This window comes from Scyliorhinus canicula, chromosome 14 (assembly GCF_902713615.1).
Source record: "Scyliorhinus canicula chromosome 14, sScyCan1.1, whole genome shotgun sequence".
Classification (NCBI taxonomy): Eukaryota; Metazoa; Chordata; class Chondrichthyes; order Carcharhiniformes; family Scyliorhinidae; genus Scyliorhinus; species Scyliorhinus canicula.
In genome coordinates, this window is record NC_052159.1 from 144801351 (window position 1) to 144820990 (window position 19640).

Consider the following 19640-nt stretch of genomic DNA (forward strand, 5'->3'; position numbering starts at 1 on the left):
AATGGCCTCCTTCTGCGCTGTAAATTCTATGATGTCCCACGGTACACACAGTGCAAGTCTTTGATATTGCAGGTCAGTGGTGCATATGCTAGGCGGTCAGCTTTTCCAAACAGGCATGCATGTTGCCACATGAAATGTCATTGAACATGCAAGTCTAACCATGTCTGTCTGGTAATTTGACTACTTTGTTCTGAACCCATTTCTAGTTGCGGGTCCTGAATGGAAGATCAATGTCGAAGCAAAAATAATTTTTGTTAGAAATGTGGATGGATTTTATTTGTTCCCATTCAGTTTGTGCATTGTGTAGTTTTATTTACTGATCTTGTGTGTGCCTAGTTCTTCACTGATAGTCCCCTGTATCAGGTGGGGTATTTGACTGACATGGACCCGATCTGCAAAGTTCTATTGACTGCTCATTTTCTTTCTGACTCAGTTGTCCTGTGTGTAAAGGTGCAAAGGCAGAATGTGCATCAACAAGTGCGAGGGTGAATTGCTACAGACACAGGAACGCATGACACAAAAGGCTGAGGATAAACCAAAACACTCACCAAATTCCAGCTTATCTCGATTGTTAGCTAGGGCATGTATTAGGCCAATGGTCCCACAGGCATTACTGATCGTTTGTTTCATGAAGTAGACTTTAGGAGCAACTTTCTGCCCGTCAGCTTTTATCTTTGCTTCCTCCTCCTGTTTGAAGGCTTCGTACTGAAGGAAAAAAACAGACCGTGAGTTTTCTCATTTGCAAATTTCTTGAAACTATTGTCTATTTCTGTTCACCTCTTGCCCTTACTAGTGAACTACAAGGTTGTAACAGGTTTCGCTTGGGTCTTCCGTGAACCAAATCAAGCACTTAAAGGGTTCCTTTTATTCCAAATGGGGCTTGGAACACATGATAGGGTTTTGGTCTAGTATCATTATCGGAACAGTAAGTCTTATAACACCAGGTTATCGGAACGAGAGTGACAGCAGTCTCTCATGACCAGTCTCTACTCATCGGCCGGAATTTTCCAGCTGTTGGCGAGATCTTTGGGCCCCTCCGACGGAAACACCCCCCCCCCCCCCATCCCACCCGCTGTGGGTGCCCCAATAGCGGAGGGTGCGAACAGTGGGAAAGCCCATTGATCGCCAATGGAAGGCTGCCTCCACAGAAACATCCACAGTTCTTATGCTCGCGGGATGCAGGGGTGGGGGGGGGGGGGGGGGGGGGGGGGTTGCGTGAAAATCCAGCCCAATGTGTTTAAGGAGGTCCCGGCAAGAGAAAGAAACCAATTTGCCCTTGGGCAAAACCTCGACGAACGAGGCCCACAACTGGCATGAGCAGAGGGTTTACACTGGTGTAAAAATGTCAGATCCCACACAAGTTTCACAAAGTGTTTAAGAAAGTAAAGACCCGCCTCTCGCTACCCAAAGCACTTTACAGCCAATGATGCACTTGTTGAAGTATAATCACCGTTGTATTGGAGAAAGCACGGCAGGCGACTTGCAACTTCATACAAACAGCAATGAGATAACGGACAAAGAACCTGTTTTTGCAATGTTGATGGAGGGATAAATATTGACCAGGACTCCCGGGATAATTCCCTTGCTCTTCTTCAAAATATTACCCTGGGATCATTTATACCCAGTCGAGAGGACAGACAGAGCCTGCCTCAGTCGAAGGATGGATTTAGATGAAGGATAGTATTGGTGCAGGAGTTCAAAAAAAAATGATACGTAATCGCTTCCTCTCCCCCCACGGTTAACCATTTTCGACTGAACTCCCTCTTTCAGACACAGCTAGTTTCCCACAATGTTTGCAGCAGGCAAAATGCAGAAGATCACATTCCTTCTATCGCCTCGAGCATAAACACTGGGCTGGACTAAAAAGGGACATCTTTGCCTAGTTCGCATTCAGAGTTGCATACTCATTGGAATCAAAGCAATATTTACATTTCACCGTCTGGACCATTTACAGTTACGGGCATTATTACTTATAAGGTTAAGGGGCAGCACGGTGGCGCAGTGGGTTAGCCCTGTTGCCTCACGGCGCTGAGGTCCCAGGTTCGATCCCGGCTCTGGATCACTGTCCGTGTGGAGTTTGCACATTTTCCCCGTGTTGGCGTGGGTTTCGCCCCCACAACCTAAAAAGATGGTAGGTAGGTGGATTGAGCACGTTAAATTGCCCCTTAATTGGTGAAAAAAATGAATTGGGTACGCTAAATACTTTTTAAAAAAATTACTTATAAAGATTGACAGCACAATCATTTTCAACTTTCTTTTGCCCAGCTCTCCCTTTCTCTTGAAGGTACCCTCAAGTCGGGCGCCCAAACTGAGTGGGTTCTATCAGATCTAATTACAAAGTTTAGTCTCCTGATCCATTCTCCAATACCCCAGAGTACAGTGGGTGCCGGGACATTGAGTAAATTTGAGGAGACTTTTAATTAGTAATGGGTTGAAGGGTTATGGAGAACGGGCAGGAAAGTGGAGTCGAGGCCGAGATGAGATAGTATTGAGTGATGGAGCAGGCTTGCAGGGCTGAATTGCCCACTCCTGCTCCTAGTTCTCATGTTCAAGTTCTTCATTTTGGGCTCCTGTATCCAGTCATCTCTAAGCAAGCCCATCGATTCACCACACGCTCTGCCGAGGGGCTTCCAATACCTTCTGCTGCGGTACACCTGCCCCTTCATCACCTCCAACTCCCACCAAGATTGGATGTGACGATCGACTTACCAATGAAGCTCCTGCAACACAACACCATGGATTTTACACGGCGCCACCACCGTGGTAAAATATCACAACGCGCTTCCCAGGGTTACCAGAATTATTCAGACAAGTTGCTAAACTCCTGGCTAAAGAGGCAGGTTTTAAGGAGCAACAGAGTTGGAGAGAGAAGTGGAAATATTTTTGGAGGGAACTGCAGAGCTCGGAGCCGATCATCTCAACCAATATCTCCACCTTCAACCCACATTGCGGAAAATCGATCTTCCATGATGCAGGTCGTTGAACCATTTTAAGGGCTAACGTTACAATTTACATCGGTATTCCCCCAGACAAGTTGGTCATTTAAATATACCGCATCCAATTTCAAATCGAGTCCCGTAATTTCTGTTTGGGGCTGAAAGTGTGGGGGGGGGGGGGGGGGGGGGGGGGGGGGTAGGGGTGTAAGGAGAATGCCACAAGTCAATGTGGTGGATGCTGCTACACCACTAAATTCACCCAAGTCATTCAACTGGTGCAGTGACACACAGAGTCCACCTCATACCACGGTCAACCAGAATTTGACCTGACCAGTCAATGGCGGTAACTAGAACCGGAGTCCAACTCGATCCTACTATCATGAGCAGCTTTTGACCATCCTCCCCTTCACCACCCCAGACAGGTGGAATCTCAATCGGCCCAGACTCTAATATCTGAGAGGTGATTATATTGCGCTGGGCAACATGACAAGGTCCACGCTGATGGAACAGCTGATCCGCTGATTTCGCAACCCAACTGCCAGAGCTGCGAACCAGAACGAATTCCAGGTAAATCTGGCCAGCCGGTGATATGCACATTGTTGACACTCATCTCATTTCAGGGAAATGGGGTTAATTGGGCAGGTTTACCGACAAGCCAACATGGACACGATGGACCAAATGGCCTCCTTTTGTGCTGCATTATTAGCGGCACGGTAGCATAGCAGAGGGCGGCACGGTAGCACAGTGGTTAACACAGTTGCTTCACAGCTCCAGGGTCCCAGGTTCGATTCCCGGCTGGGTCACTGTCTGTGTGGAGTCTGCACGTTCTCCCCGTGTATGCGAGGGTGTCCGCCGGGTGCTCTGGTTTCCTCCCACAGTCCAAAGATGCGCAGATTAGGTGGATTGGCCATGCTAAATTGCCCTTAGTGTCCAAAAAAGGTTAGATGGGGTTACTGGGTTATGGGGTTAGGGTGGAGGTATGGGCTTAATTAAGGTGCCCGCTCCAAGAGCCGGTGCAGACTTGATGGGCTGAATGGCCTCCTTCTGCACTTTAAATTCTAAGATTCCATGATCATTCTATGAACCTATGTAAGAGATTTCAGGCGTTGAATGAAAGGTTTAGCAGGAGTTGGAAAGAAGGGGTCATTTGTTTGAAGTGTTGTGTGCTAAGTATGTGTGCAAAGATCACAGCAGGTGGCTCGGATTCATTTCGGTTTTGACAGCATATAATGAACAGACATGCGACCCCATCATTGCTTTGCACCTCACCACACAAAACAAACAATTCTTTGTCTCACGTCATGAAGCAATATTCTGCCAGTCACGCTTTCTGTTGGGCTACGGCTTAATTATCTACTTCACTCGAAATGAACAGGGGTAAGTCAGAACATTCTCTCCGCAGAACCACATGATCAAAGATGTCGACAGCTCAGATCTCAGAAGAAGATCCTGATGCAAGGTGCCGAGATACACCACCTGGAAGTCATAGTGCACATAATCCGTCTCTTGCTGTCTTTGTAAGTAGTGACGTTATAATGGTTTGAGCACACAAAGACACTTTGAACGAGAGTGATTCGGTAGAGAATACTATGTTTACTTTCCAAGATTAAACAATTATGTACCACCTTCGCTGTTCTGAACGGTGCCAGGGAGGCCCGGTCAACCACACCCACATGTTCTGGGCCTGCCCCAGACTCGTCGGGTACTGGATGACCTTTTCGAGGCAATGGCCAGGGTTGTGGGAGTGAGGGTGGAGCCATGCCCAAAAGTGGCGGTCTTCAGGGTTCCAGATCAGCCAGAACTCTTTACGGTGAAGAGGAACGACGCCCTCGTCTTTGCCTCCCTGATCGCCCGCTGGAGAGTCCTGCTCGATGGCGATCGGCGGCAGCACCCAAGGCTGCAGACTGGCTGTTTGACCTGTCGGAAGTTCTCGGGCTGGAGGGAACAAAATTTGCCACCTGGGGATTGAAAGTGGGTTTCCACAGAATGTGGAAGCCATTCACCAACTTGTTCCAAGGTCTCTTCGTAGCCAGCAACCAAAAGGGTTGAGGGAGGAAGACACAAAAGAGCCAGGAGATAAAGAAGAAAAGGAAGTGGGGGGGGGGGGGGGAGAAAGAGAGAGAGAGAGAAGAGGGATGGAAAGTCCAAGAGCATTCAGTATTTAGGGAGGTCAGACAAAAAGGTAAAGGTGGTGGAGTTGCAGTTCACGCAAAGGCAACGGGAGGGACAAGAGACAGTCGCAGGGGGCAGGTCCGAGGGCAAAACTCTCCAGACCAAACTGTAAATAGACACTTGTAAATACGCCCTCTGGCCATACTGGGGATTGTAACAGATGTATAACCAAATAAAAGGTGGTCATGGCCGCAGCGGCAAAGAAGACAATTGCCTGTAAATATATGTACTTAGTTTTGTTTGTCTTTCTTATTGGCTGGTTTAGCTCACTCGGCTAAATCGCTGGCTTTTAAAGCAGACCAAGCAGGCCAGCAGCACGGTTCGATTCCCGTACCAACCTCCCCGGACAGGCGCCGGAATGTGGCGACTAGGGGCTTTTCACAGTAACTTCATTGAAGCTTACTCGTGACAATAAGCGATTTTCATTCATTTCATTTCATTTCATTATTTTCCTTTTGTATTGTGCTTTTTATTTGGTCATATGTAACCTATGAACTGGAAAATATAAGATGTGAAAACCCAATAAAATCCTTCCCTTTAGGGAAGGAAATCTGCCGTCCTTACCTGGTCTGGCCTACATGCGACTCCAGAGCCATGGCAATGTGGTTGACTCTTAGCTGCCCCTCAAGGGCAGTTAGGGATGGGCAACATATGCTGGCCCTGCCAGAGATACCCACATTCCATGAAAGAATATCAAAAAAACCTATGTTAATTCTTCTGAAAACCTGAGAGCAGGAGGGGGTTATATTTGAGTAGATATAGCGTGCAAAGGGCAGCACGGAGACGCAGTGGGTTCGCACTGCGGCCTCATGGCGCCGAGGACCCAGGTTCGATCGCGGCTCTGGGTCATTGTCCACGTGGAGTTTGAAAATTCTCCCCCTGTTTGCGTGGGTTTCGTTCCCACAACCCGAAAATGTGCAAGCTAGATGGATTGGCCACACAAAATTGCCCCTCAATTGGAAAAAATTAATTGGGTACTCTAAATTTAAAAAATATATATATTATAAGATATAGCGTGCTGTGCAAAAAAGCTCACAGCAGTCGATTATGAGTCACTTGAGAGATTTGGCTGGATTTCTTACATCACACGATAAACATGTTCATGTCCAGTATAGGTACTGTAATTTGAATTGTCAGTCTTTCTTAACGTGTTTAAACAGCATTACCAGTTGGCCCAGCACCAACGCAATGTCAAATTACATCGGGGATTTGCACATGGCTGTGAAAGGCTTGCACTATCTCAATACTCTTTGCGCAACAGCTAATGAAGTTATAGATCCTTTAGCGAACAATGTTGTAGTTTCCTATCGACGCATGTAGGAACAGGAGGAGGCCATTCAGCCCCTCAAGCCCACTCAGCCATTTAACTGGATCATGGCTGAACCTCTACCTCAACGCCATTCCCCCCCCCCCCCCCACCATTAACCCTGCACCTCTTAATGCCCTTGGTATCTAGAATCCGACTGACCTCTGCTTTGAACACACTGCATGTGCAAACCCAGTGTGCGATAGCAGTTTTTAAAAATAAATTTAGTGTACCCAATTAATTTATTTTCCAATTAAGGGGCAATTTAGTGCGCTCAATCCACCTACCCTGCACATCTTTGCGTTGTGGGGGCGAAACTCACGCAAACACGGGGAGAATGTGCAAACTCCACACGGACAGTGACCCAGAGCCGGGATCGAACCTGGGACCTCGGCGCTGTGAGGCAGCAGGGCTAACCCACTGCGCCACCGTACTGCCCTGTGTGCGATAGCAGTTAAGAGGGATTGTCAGGCTGTTTATTGTTTGTGTTAAGTTTATTGCAGCTGCAATTGTTTTAGAACGGTTCCATGAAAGTTAAATATAGATATGAATAAAAATACTGCAAGTCTGAAACAAAAACAAACACGGGAAGAATTCAGGTGGCACCCATCGAGAAACCAAGGGCCAGATTCAAACAGAGACAGGGCGAAAAATATTGGGAGTGAGACAAATAATGTTAAAAGGCAAGCTGAAAGGCTTTGCGCCTTAATGCGCGGAACAATCGCAATAAAGCGGATGTATTAATTGGGCAAATAGACGTAAACGGGTATGATATAATTGGGATTGATGGAGACATGGCTGCAGGGTGACCAGGGATGGGGATGGAAAGTCCAAGAGCATTCAGTATTGAGGGAGGTCAGATAAAAAGGTAAAGGTGGTGGGGTTGCAGTGCTTCTTAAAGAGGGATTTAACCTGGGAGGGATTTGCGGGGGTCATGTCCCAGGTGCTAAAAACAAGGGTGGTGATGAGTCCAGGGGTGGCAATTTTTGGGGTTTCGGAAGACCCGGGCGTCCAGGGGGAGAAAGCGGCCGATGTGCTGGCCTTTGCTTCCCTGATAGCCCGGCGACGAATATTATTGGCGTGGAGGGACTCAAAGCCCCCGAAGACTGAGTGGTGGCTTGCGGACATGTCAAGTTTCCTGGGGATGGAAAAAATTAAGTTCGCCTTGAGGGGATCTGTGCAGGGGTTCACCCGGAGGTGGCAACCATTTATTGACTTCTTTGCGGGAGAGTGAGCGTCAGCAGGAGGGTGGGGGGGTAGAGTAGAGTAGGAGGGAAAATATGGCGGGTAGTACGGGTGGGAGGGGAGCGGGCTTGTGCAATACGGTACGATGGAAGTATTGAAAGTACGTGGATGTTTGCACATTTTTGCCTTTTTTGCTTCCTTTCTGATGATGTCTGTAACTGTTTATAAAGCCAAAAACTACCTTAATAAAATTGTTTATTAAAAAAAAAAAGAGGGATTTAACACAATAGTGAAGAAGGCCATTAGCTCCAATAACACCAAGGGGCAGAAAACATTGGTACGCGTCCTACATAGACCCCCAAACTGCACTGGTGATGTTGGGAATGGCATTAAACAGGAAATTAGAGACGCATGCGATAAAGGAACATCTGTAATTATGGTTGATTTTAATCTGCGTATAGATTGGGTAAATAAAATTAGCCACAATACCGTAGAGGAGGAATTCCTGGAGTGTATACAGGATGGTTTATTGGACTAATACGTCAATAAGATAAAGCTGCACAGTGTTACGGGTAATGTATTAGCATGGATAGAGGATTGGTTAACTAACAGAAAGGGAAGAGTGGGGATAAACGGTTGTTTTTCTGGTTGGCGATCAGTGGCTAGTGGTGTGCCTCTGGGATCAATGTTGGGACCGCAATTGCTTACAATTTACATAGATGATTTGGAGTTGGGGACCAAGTGTAATGTGTCAATGTTTGCAGATGACACCAAGATAAGTGGGAGAGCAAAGTGTGCAGAGGATACTGAAAGTTTAAGTGAGTGGGCAAGGGTCTGGCAGATGGAGTTCAATGTTGGTAAATGTGAGATTATACATTTTCGTAGGAATAACAGCAAAATGGACTATCATTTAAATGGTAAAAAATTGCAGCATGCTGCTGTGCGGAGGGACCTGGGTGTCTTTGTGCATGAATCGCAAAAAGTTGGTTTGCAGGTGCAGCAGGTAATTAAGAAGGCAAACGGAATTTTGTCCTTCATTGCTCGAGCGATGGAGTTTAAAAACAGGGAGCTTATGTTGCAGCTGTATAGGGTGCAGGTGTGTACAGCTTTGGTCTCCTGACATGAGAAAGGATGTACTGGCACTGGAGGGGGCGTAGAGGAGGTTCATTAGGTTGATTCAGGAGTTGAGAAGATTGGCTTATGAGGAGAGACTGAATAGACTGGGACTCTGCTCATTGGAACTTAGAAGAATCAAGGAGTACATTTGATAGAAACATATAAAATTATGAAGGTGTAATGACTTAGACCAGGTCTTTGAGATTGGCCAATTAGAATAAGTGTTCCCTGATTAGTGGCCCAATCAGGGGGGGGGGGCTACCTCGTTGAATGTTTCTAAGGCAAAGATAGATTTTTTGAACAGTAAAATAATTAAGGGTTATGATGAGCGAGCTGAGTCCACAGAAAGATCAGCCAGGATATTTTTGAATGGCAAAACACGCTTGATGGGCCAGATGGCCTTTTCCTGCTCCTAGTTCTTATGTTGAGGAACCAACTAGAGAGCAGGCCATCCTAGACTGTGTAATGAGAACAAAATTATTGGCAATCTAGTTGTGCGATGAGTGACCATAATACAGTATGATCAAAGAGTGAAGGAGTTGCTTCTGAGACAAGGGTCATGAATCTTAATAAAGGAATCCACGATGGCATGAGGGGTAAGTAGGCTATGATAGATTAGGAAATGTTACTTTAAAGGGATGACAGTGGATAGGCAATCGCAAACATTCAAGGTGCGCATGGGGGAACTAAAACAATTGTTTATTCCTGTCTGGCACAAAAGTAAAACGGGAAAGGTGGTCAATCCAGGGCTTCTAACAGAAATTAGGGATAGTATCAGATCCAAGGAAGAAGAATACAAATTGGCCAAGAAAAACAACAGGGCAGACGATTGGGAACAGTTTATAATTCAATAAAGAAGAGTACAAGAGTGAGTTTACAAAAACTGATTGCAAAAGCTTCTCTAGGTATGTGAAGAGAAAAAGATTGGAGAAGACAAATTTAGGTTTGTCGCCGAGGAAACGAGTTCAATCACGGCCCCGGGTCGCTGTCTGTGTGGAGTTTGCACATTCTCCCTGCGTCTGCGCGGGCCTCAACACCACAACCCAAAGATGCGCAGGGTAGGTGGATTGGCCATGCTGAATTGTCCCTTAATTGGAAAAAAGGAACTGGGTACTCTAAATTTATCTTAAATAAAAGACAAATGCAAGTCCCTTACAGTCAGAAAATCAGGAATGTATAATAGTGGACAAGAAATGGCTGAGCAACTCAACGCATTCTTTGGTTCTGTCTTCACAAATGAGGACACAAATCAGATACCAGGAATGTCAGGGAATGCAGGGTTTAGTGAGGAGGAGGAAAAGAAGGAGATTAATAGTAGAGAAATGGTGTTGGGGAAATTGATGGGATTGAAGGCTGATAAATCCCCAGGGCCTGATAATCTACATCCCAGAGTAGTGGCTCTGGAAATAGTGGCTGCATTGGTGGTCATCTTCCAGGATACTATAGACTCTGGAACAGTTCCTGCAGTTTGGAGGGTAGCTAATGTAACTCCACCATTTAAGAAGGGAGTTAGAGAGAAAACAGGGAATTATAGACCAGTAAGCCTGATGTCATAGTTGGGAAAATTAGAGAAGCCAATATCAAACACTGCAATGGAGTTACTGTGAAAAGCCCCTAGTCGCCCCATTCCGGTGCCTGTTCGGGTACAGAGGGAGAGAATTCAGAATGTCCAATTCAGCTAATAGCGTGGGCAGCACGGTAGTACAGTGGGTAGCACTGTTGCTTCACAGCGCCAGGGTCCCAGGTTCGATTCCCAGCTTGGGTCACTGTGTGTGTGTGTGGAGTCTGCCCGTTCTCCATGTGTCTGTGTGGGTTTCCTCCGGGCGCTCCCGTTTCCTTCCACAAGTCCCGAATGACGTGCTGTTAGGTAATTTGGACATTCTGAATTCTCCCTCTCTGTACCCGAACAGGCGCTGGAATGTGGCGACTAGGGGCTTTTCACAGTAACTTCATTGCAGTGTTAATGTAAGCCTACTTGTGACAATAAATAGCTTTAGCACGTCTTTCCGTACTTGTGGGAGGAAACCGGAGCATCCGGAGAAAACCCACGGAGAACTCAAGCAATGGAGGTAGAATGAGGGAGGTGTTTTAGATTCTTACTAAGCTCATCCAAAGATCTGCTGTAACTACATCATGACTCGCACCAAATTCCGTTCAACAGTTCCCGAGAAAGAAAAAATTATTTGCTGCATCCCTGGCCTCCGATGCATCCCCAATACCCATCGCTTCAGTGTGTGTTTAGCTGCCTTGGGGTCTAAGATCTGGAATTATCTCCCTCAACCTCTACCACCTTGTCACCTCTCTCTTTGCCTTAAGCTGTTCCTTAAAACCTACCTCTTTGACAGAGTTTTTGACCACCTGACTAACATCTCTGAGAGGGCAGTCCGTGACATTCATCTCATTTCAGGGAAATGGGATTAATTGGGCAGGTTTACCGACAAGCCAACATGGACACGATGGACCAAATGGCCTCCTTTTGTGCTGCATTATTAGCGGCACGGTAGCATAGCAGAGGGCGGCACGGTAGCACAGTGGTTAGCACAATTGCTTCACAGCTCCAGAGTCCCAGGTTCAATTCCTGGGTTGAGTCACTATCTATGCGCAGTCTGTACATTCTCCCCGTGTCTGCGTGGGTTTCCTCCGGGTGCTCCGGTTTCCTCCCACATATCAAAGATGTGCAGGTTAGGTGGATCGGCCATGCTAAATTGCCCTTTAGTGTCCAAAAAGGTTGGTGGGGTTATTGGATTACCGGATAGGGTGGAGGCGCGGGCTTGGGTGGGGTGCTCTTTCCAAGGGCCTCGGCAACTGAAGATGCAGCCTTAATTGCAGTGGAGTGATTAAAATCAGAGGTCATAGAATTTACAGTACACAAGGAGGCCATTCAGCCCATCAAGTCTGCACTTGCCCTTGGAAAGAGCACCCTACTTAATCCCACACCTCCACCATATCCCCATAACCCCACCTAATCGTTTGAACACTAAGGGGCAATTTAGCATGGCCAATCCACCTAATCCGCACATTTTTGGATTGCGGGAGGAAACCGGAGCGCCCGGAGGAAACCCACGGAGACACGGGGAGAATTGCAAACTCCACACAGACAGTCAGCCAAGGGCGGTATTGAACCCGGGTGCCTGATGCTGTGAGGCAACGTTAAAGGTGCTATGCACATATAAGTTTGTCCTAGATGCAAGTCAGGAAGCGGGGCGTGGGTATTCAAGGAAAAGAAAAAGATGCCAACTTGTCAAGGAGTTTGTTCGCAGCTAGGGTTTATATGTTCCGTATTAACAGCCCGGTTGAAATTGTCAGAAATGGAGAGGTTAAAAAAGTGAGCCTCATTAAAACGTGCAGACATTTATAAAAATGCACAGAATTTAAACAGTCTGGATTGACAAGTCCTAGACATGCAAAAGTGCCATCTTTTCATGTGGATGTTAAGGAGTGTAGAACTAGACATACCCAAAACACCCAGGACACGGCCCAAGAAACATGAACAGGAACTGCACAAATTAGAGACCTCCCATAGCTGTAATTTTCCCACACCTTTATAAACATCTGTGAAGCAAAGTGAGGGTTCAGCAAGCATTCTACACATGACACAACAGATAACTGGTGAAAATTACAGGTTCAGTTCTGGCTAAAACCTACAATTTTAAACTGAAAACAAAGCTCCGTGACTAAACATTATACAGCCTTCTGTTCAAAGAAACAGGAGTGCAAACACGTTCATGTAAGGCAATGTTTGCGATGGGTTTCAAGTAAGAAAGGCTGCATTCTTCCCTCATTCATAATTAATGGTAACATAGAATCATAGAATTTACAGTGCAGAAGGAGGCCATCCTGATGTTACAGTGTAACATCATCGTGAAAATGTGTTTCAAATTCCATTTAACTCTATTGAAAAACAGGTCAGAACAATAACGTAGTTCAGGCTACGCAGTTTGACATAGAATTTACAGTGCCGAAGGAGGCCATTCGGCCCATCGAGTCTGCACCGACTCTTGGAAAGAGCACCCGACCCAAGCCCACACCCCAATCCTATCCCCATAACCCAGTAACCCCCACCCAAAATTAAGGGCAATTTTGGACACTAAGGGCAATTTAGCATGGCCAATCCACCTAACCTGCACATCTTTGGACTGTGGGAGAAACCGGAGCACCCGGAGGAAACCCCCACACACACACACGGGGAGAACGTGCAGACTTCGCAGACTTAATGACGCTAGTGGTGAGAAGGGCCAGGCACCCAGCGAATGTGGGACCAACCGATTCAACTTATTACAAAAAATGTAGGAATTCTTGGCTTAACATTGCAGTTGCAGTCCTGAAAATGAGACTTTAAATTAGACAATATTAAGCAAATCAGGTTTTCCTATGATACCCCATGTAAAAGCGTTAGTCAGGTTCTGTCGGACATTATGGGCGAAATTCTCCGCAACGGCCGATGCCGACGTGAAACCCGGAATGTTTCACGCCGGCGTCGGAGGCCGCTCCACGCCCCCTATCCCCCCCCCCCCCCCCCCCCCCCCCCGGGGGGGGGGGGGGGGGGGGGGGGGGGTAGGAGCGGCGTTGCGGGAAACTCGGCCGCCGGGCCTTGACGCTTGCGTCAAGGCGGCGCGCCGAGAATGACGCGGCCGGCGGCGCCTAAGTGACGTCAGCCGTGCATGCTCGGTTGCTGTCTTCCCCTCCGCTGCCCCGCAAGACGTGGCGGCTTGATCCTGCGGGGCAGCGGAGGGGAAAGAGTGCGTCTCTTTGAGACGCCGGCCCGACGATCGGTGGGCACCGATCGTGGGCCAGTCCCCTCCCGAGCACGCCCGTGGTGCTCGATCCCCTCTCCGCCCCCCACAGGCCCCACACTTATCTGTCGCACGCTGTTCACGCCGGCAGCGACCAGGTGTGGTTGCCGCCGGCGTGAACAGGTCGGGAACGTCAGGCCGCTCGGCCCATCCGGGCCAGAGAATCGCCAGTCGCCGTGAAAAACGGCGACCGGCGATTCTCCGAGCGGCGGGTCGCCATTTGGGGGGGGGGGTGGGAGAATCGCGGGGGGTGCCAGAGCGGCCCTCCCGCGATTCTCCCACCCAGCCTGGGGAGCGGAGGATCACGCCCTATCTTTCCAAATAAAAACTCTTTTAGTTGAAGTTCTGCATCTTCCTAAAATCCTATATTGGCAAATAAAATAAGGTAACAGCAATCTGCTGTACTCTTTCTACTCATCACCCGCTTGCTGACCCCCCCCCCCCCCCCCCCAACCCTCCCACACCGCACACTTGCCCTCGATGTGAACAATGTACTGGAGCTGCATGGGACCCTTTCTAAACAACATGGAACAACAGATTGCAAGGAAGGCGGGAACATCACTGGTGGTAGAGTTTGGACACTTTAAAAAAAATAGTTTTGCAGCAAACTGCTGTTGTGTAGTATTACAAGGAATATGCAGGAGGCAGTGGGGGAGGCAGGGGGGGGAAAAGAGGGGGAAGTAACAAATGAGGGGACTGAGAGGAGCTGTGAGTGGGAGGCAAACACAAAACCATTTTACGACATGGCTTTCCAGGAAATTCAGGGACCATTCCTCAACTATCGGGTTGTAAGATAACAAACTCTGCTAAATAGGGAGTATCTACAAACAGCTACTGTTTGACTTGGGTGATTTAGTGACAATTTAGGGCAGCAATATTTCGCGAGGAGCCCACATCGCTAGAAACAGAGTCAAGACACACTCGACTCTGCATGGCCAGCCGAGGGTGGGGTGGGCTGGGGGTGGTGGGTGTCCCAACAGTCAGCGATGGATTGAGAATGCAGGTCACAGAAGAGGAAGGCAGACGGAGCAGAGGAACACTGAGCGACCCCTGTCAAACACTTCACAGTGGAAGACAGGTTAATAGGATGACCCTGGAAAAATGCCACCTGAAGTCGACGTCCCTTTTTTAATCGGAGATTCTCCAGTCACCGACGCTGAATGCGATGTAGAATTACAAAGAAACATATTTAGAGCTCGACAAGAATGGCTGCATTTTTTTTAAAATTCAGGGCCTTCAACTATAAAACACACATTTACCGATGTGGTCTTATTTCCTTCCTGCCTCTTTCCATCCTATTCTCTGGTGAATGTGGGGACACTTGATAAGGTACAGTCTCATAGGTGATGTCGATCACCCAGTGCCTTACCCAAGTGACTGATCGTCTGTGTCAGCCTGAACATTGAGTGCCAAGAGGAGTTATGAAGCAGTGACACATTGTGATAAAAAGAGAGCTAACCCTGTTTCAATTGAGTGTGAAAGCTCCAGTGGTATTATTAAAATGGGACTGGCGCTGGTGGGTGGGAAGAGAGAGGGGGGCACATAATATGAGCGCAGGAGCGGCTGTGGTTTTGCAAGCTCTGGCTCTACTCCGAGCTCCGGCTCGACTCATCTTTAAATCCTTTAAAATTCTGATGCACATCCCATAATTACTTGCCTTTGGTGTATATGTCTTGTGCTATGTGCCTGGAAGATCCTGGCGAGATTTTGGCGACGAGGAGTCGAGCTAAGTCGAAGAACCCTGGTGTGATTGAGGAGATCGGCGGCGGCTGGGCTGGGGTACAGCTCGCAGTGGCACATTGAGCTAGTCCACGCCGCGGCGGTGCTGTTGGCACCAAGAGGATGGCTGCCACGGTGAACGATGTCGCGGCCCCGTGGTGCAGGTTGTGGGTGCTCACTTTGATGGTCTGTGAAATATCCTCGAGAGAATCGTGGAAGCGGAAGAGAATTCTTTTACCCGATGGAGCAATCTCCCTGCTGGGGGCTCGCCTTCAATCTGTGGAAATCCTGTTGCACGGTATGTTGTTTATCTTGATCGACCCGGGGAGTTGCGGGGAATGTCTGTGCATCCGGTCGATTGAGGGGAGTGGGGAATGAATTCCCGGCCGAATTGGCTGCCATGCTTTCGCAATCTCCGATTTGTACGGCTGAGCATTCCATGTATGAGAGAGCACAGTGTACCCGGTCTTCGAGCCATGGTGTCAGTGGGGAGACCCCGACCACTGGTTATCCCGGGATCCTCTATTCCTGGTGGTATTTTAAAAAATCCCATCATTGTTAGCATATTGGGAGATGCTGACCACATTGATTGACAACTTTATGAATATCTGTCAGCCTTCTCAGTATAAATGTGTGGAATGATGATTGCTCTGTGTCGTGCAAGAGTTCTGTGATATGGGAGTCTGGTCATCATATGCAAAATATCCTTTTGGAACTAGTGTCCTCACGAACCTTTTCTGTAATTTTTGTTTCTGTTAGTGTGGGGGTTAAAGAATTGGTGACTGGTTCCTGCAAATGTATTGTTACGGCTCCCTGGGCTAGTGCACAATCAATTCCAGCCCCACTTACCCGGAGTCACAACACAAGCAAATTAACCAATAATTCTCAGAAAAATACCCAAATGCTTTGGCCCTTGACTGACCAATAATCACAGTCATCAGGTTTGTAAGTTTAAACACAATTACTTCTTTCTTTACAACAAGAATTATAATGAAATATGCAATCCTTTGCTATAACATTTCCCAACCACCTTTCTAGGGAGAGAGCGAGAAAGATAGAGAGCAAGAGGGAGCGAGAGAGCAAGAGTGCAAGAGAGAGAGCGCGAGAGTGAGAGAGAAAGAGAGCGAGAGAGAGAAAGAGAGCGAGAGGAAGAGGGCGAGAGAGAGAGAGCGAGAGAAAGAGCGAGAGAGAAAGAGAGCGAGAGAAAGAGCGAGAGAGAAAGAGAGCGAGAGAGAGAGAGAGAGAGAGAGAGAGAGCGAGAGAGAGAAGTGGAGAGAGGAGAGAGAATGAGAGAAAGAATGTGAGAGAAAGAGAGCGAGAGAGAGAGAGAAGTGGAGAGAGAGGGACAGGAGAGAGGAGAGGAGAGAGGGAGAAGGGGAAAGAGAAGAGGAGAGAAGGGAGAGAGAGAGAGAGAGAACGGAGAGAGAGAGAGTCCTTGGGTGGTATCCTCCGCTCCCGGGACTAAGTGCCCGCGCCACCGTGATCGCGACGGTGCGAACAGGTCCCGGGCACGACCTATTGGGCCAGCAAGGCGCTGGAGTGGTTGGCGCCACTCCAGCGTCCCTACGCGGTGCCAAATGGACACCGCGCCAACCCGCGCATGCGCAGTTGGGGCAGCTCATTCCTGCGCATGCGCAGTTGGTGTTCTGGGGCCGGCCACGGAAGGAGGTAGGCTCACGGGGGGGGGGGGGAGATGCCGTCCCGCTGATTGGTGGACCCCGATCGCAGGCCAGACTCCATCGGAGCCACCCCCACAGGCCATATGTCCCCCTCCCCCAGTGTTCCCGCACAGTTCCCACCGGCAGCGACCATCCGGGCCTGAGAATCGCCGCTCACCGCTTGCGGCGATTCTCCGAGCGGCCTGGCGCATTCATGCGCCGCTGGTTTCGTGGGGGGAGGGGAGAGAGAGAGAATCGCAAGGCTGGCCCTGCTCTGCCACCACTCTTCTCAAAATGCCGCGGGCCCTGTGGAAGGCTTCTGCAGACCCCTGTTTGAGGACCACCACTCCACCTGCTGGTCAGGTCCACAATCACCACCCAGAACACCGTATCTTACCACAAAATTGCCACAGTTCAGAGGAAGAGGAAAGGATACAGAGGTCATTCAGCAGACATTTATCCTTCGAAAACAATAAATGCCAGTTTAATATTCACGAGTGCTGTTGTGGAAACCTTTCCTGGAATGATTTCCAATGTAAAGTATACCATCACAAGACAAAAACACAGTCATTTAAAACATAAGCAAGAAATATGTAGGCCTGCATTTTGGAAGGAATACACAACACATGGCTCTATTCACAGCAGCTTTCGGTTAAAGTGGTTACCAGACATTAGAACCAGACATTATAAAAGAAAAAAAAACAATACCTTTTCTGTAACTGGGAAGAGGAGGAGAATCGAGCAGACAGGTCTTGGAACCAGACTCAGGAGCTCAGGATCCGTTCCAAACACGTCACCAAATTGCCAGCTGGGCAGCAAACCCAGTTGCTGCATGAACTAGTGGGGGAAACGCCTCAGGTCAATTCAAGAGGTAAACCCTTCCTTGAGCATCCATCATTCAAACAATCAAATTCATCAAAGAGAACAGAATTAGGCATAGATCCCTATTATTGTGTTAGAAAACAAGTGGTTATATAATGCCATTGAAGTCGTCCGCTATTCCAACAAGCTCAAATAAAAATCTGCATTTGCACGGCGCTTTCATGAACACAGGCCCCCAAGCACTTTACAGCAGCTGAACTACTTCGAAGAGTGGAGTCACCGTTACTCAGGAAAAGCAGGAGCCAATGGAGACACAGCAAGATCCCTCAATCCGCCACAGGAAGGCGAGCAGCTATCACAACATTGACAGAGGGGCAAGCATTCATCGAGGCCCCCAGGCTAACCCCTCCTTGCTCTTCTACAAAAGAGACACGTGCCGGGTTTTATGCCCACCCGAGACAGCAGACGGTGGCCCGGTTTCATGTCTCCTCTGAAAAGCAGCACCTCTGACAGTGCAGCACTCCCTCAGTACTGACCCCTCTGACAGTGCAGCACTCCCTCAGTACTGACCCTGTGACAGTGCGGCACTCCCTCAGTACTGACCCTCTGACAGTGCGGCACTCCCTCAGTACTGACCCTCTGACAGTGCAGCACTCCCTCAGTACTGACCCTGTGACAGTGCAGCACTCCCTCAGTACTGACCCTCTGACAGTGCAGTACTCTCTCAGTACTGACCCTGTGACAGTACAGCACTCCCTCAGTACTGACCCTCTGACAGTGCAGTACTCCCTCAGTACTGACCCTCTGACAGTGCGGCACTCCCTCAGTACTGACCCTCTGACAATGCGGCACTCCCTCAGTACTGACCCTGTGACAGTGCAGTACTCCCTCAGTACTGACCCTCTGACAGTGCGGCACTCCCTCAGTACTGACCCTGTGACAGTGCAGTACTCCCTCAGTACTGACCCTCTGACAGTGCGGCACTCCCTCAGTACTGACCCTGTGACAGTGCGGCACTCCCTCAGTACTGACCCTCTGACAGTGCGGCACTCCCTCAGTACTGACCCTGTGACAGTGCAGCACTCCCTCAGTACTGACCCTGTGACAGTGCAGCACTCCCTCAGTACTGACCCTGTGACAGTACAGCACTCCCTCAGTACTGACCCTCTGACAGTGCAGTACTCTCTCAGTACTGACCCTGTGACAGTACAGCACTCCCTCAGTACTGACCCTCTGACAGTGCAGTACTCCCTCAGTACTGACCCTCTGACAGTGCGGCACTCCCTCAGTACTGACCCTCTGACAATGCGGCACTCCCTCAGTACTGACCCTGTGACAGTGCAGTACTCCCTCAGTACTGACCCTCTGACAGTGCGGCACTCCCTCAGTACTGACCCTGTGACAGTGCAGTACTCCCTCAGTACTGACCCTCTGACAGTGCGGCACTCCCTCAGTACTGACCCTCTGACAGTGCAGTACTCCCTCAGTACTGACCCTCTGACAGTGCGGCACTCCCTCAGTACTGACCCTCTGACAGTGCAGCACTCCCTCAGTACTGACCCTCTGACAGAGCGGCGCTCCCTCAGTACTGACCCTCTGACAGAGCGGCGCTCCCTCAGTACTGACCCTCTGACAGTGCAGCACCCCCTCAGTACTGACCCTGTGACAGTGCAGCACCCCCTCAGTACTGACCCTCTGACAGTGCGGCACTCCCTCAGTACTGACCCTCTGACAGTGCGGCGCTCCCTCAGTACTGACCCTCTGACAGAGCGGCGCTTCCTCAGTACTGACCCTCTGACAGTGCCGCACTCCCTCAGTACTGACCTGGTGACAATGCAGCACTCCCTCAGCACTGACCCTCTGATAGTGCGACACTCCCTCAGTACTGACACCTTTGACAGTGCAGGGCTCCCTCAGTACTGACCCTCTGACA

General features: G+C 49.0%; 1 protein-coding gene across 3 annotated transcripts in view; it reads right to left on the minus strand.

The window, feature by feature from the left end:
* uchl3 (ubiquitin carboxyl-terminal esterase L3 (ubiquitin thiolesterase)) overlaps window positions 1–19640 on the minus strand; it is a 69497-nt gene that overhangs the window by 27827 nt on the left and 22030 nt on the right. For 2 of the 3 annotated variants that reach the window (XM_038818110.1, XM_038818109.1), the window contains exons 3-4: window positions 17594–17722; window positions 549–705 (exon numbers count right to left, since the gene is read on the minus strand). In XM_038818110.1, the coding sequence (XP_038674038.1) occupies window positions 549–705; window positions 17594–17722 (286 nt within the window). The remainder of the gene's footprint in view (window positions 1–548; window positions 706–17593; window positions 17723–19640) is intronic. The other variant, XM_038818111.1, reaches the window with a different exon arrangement.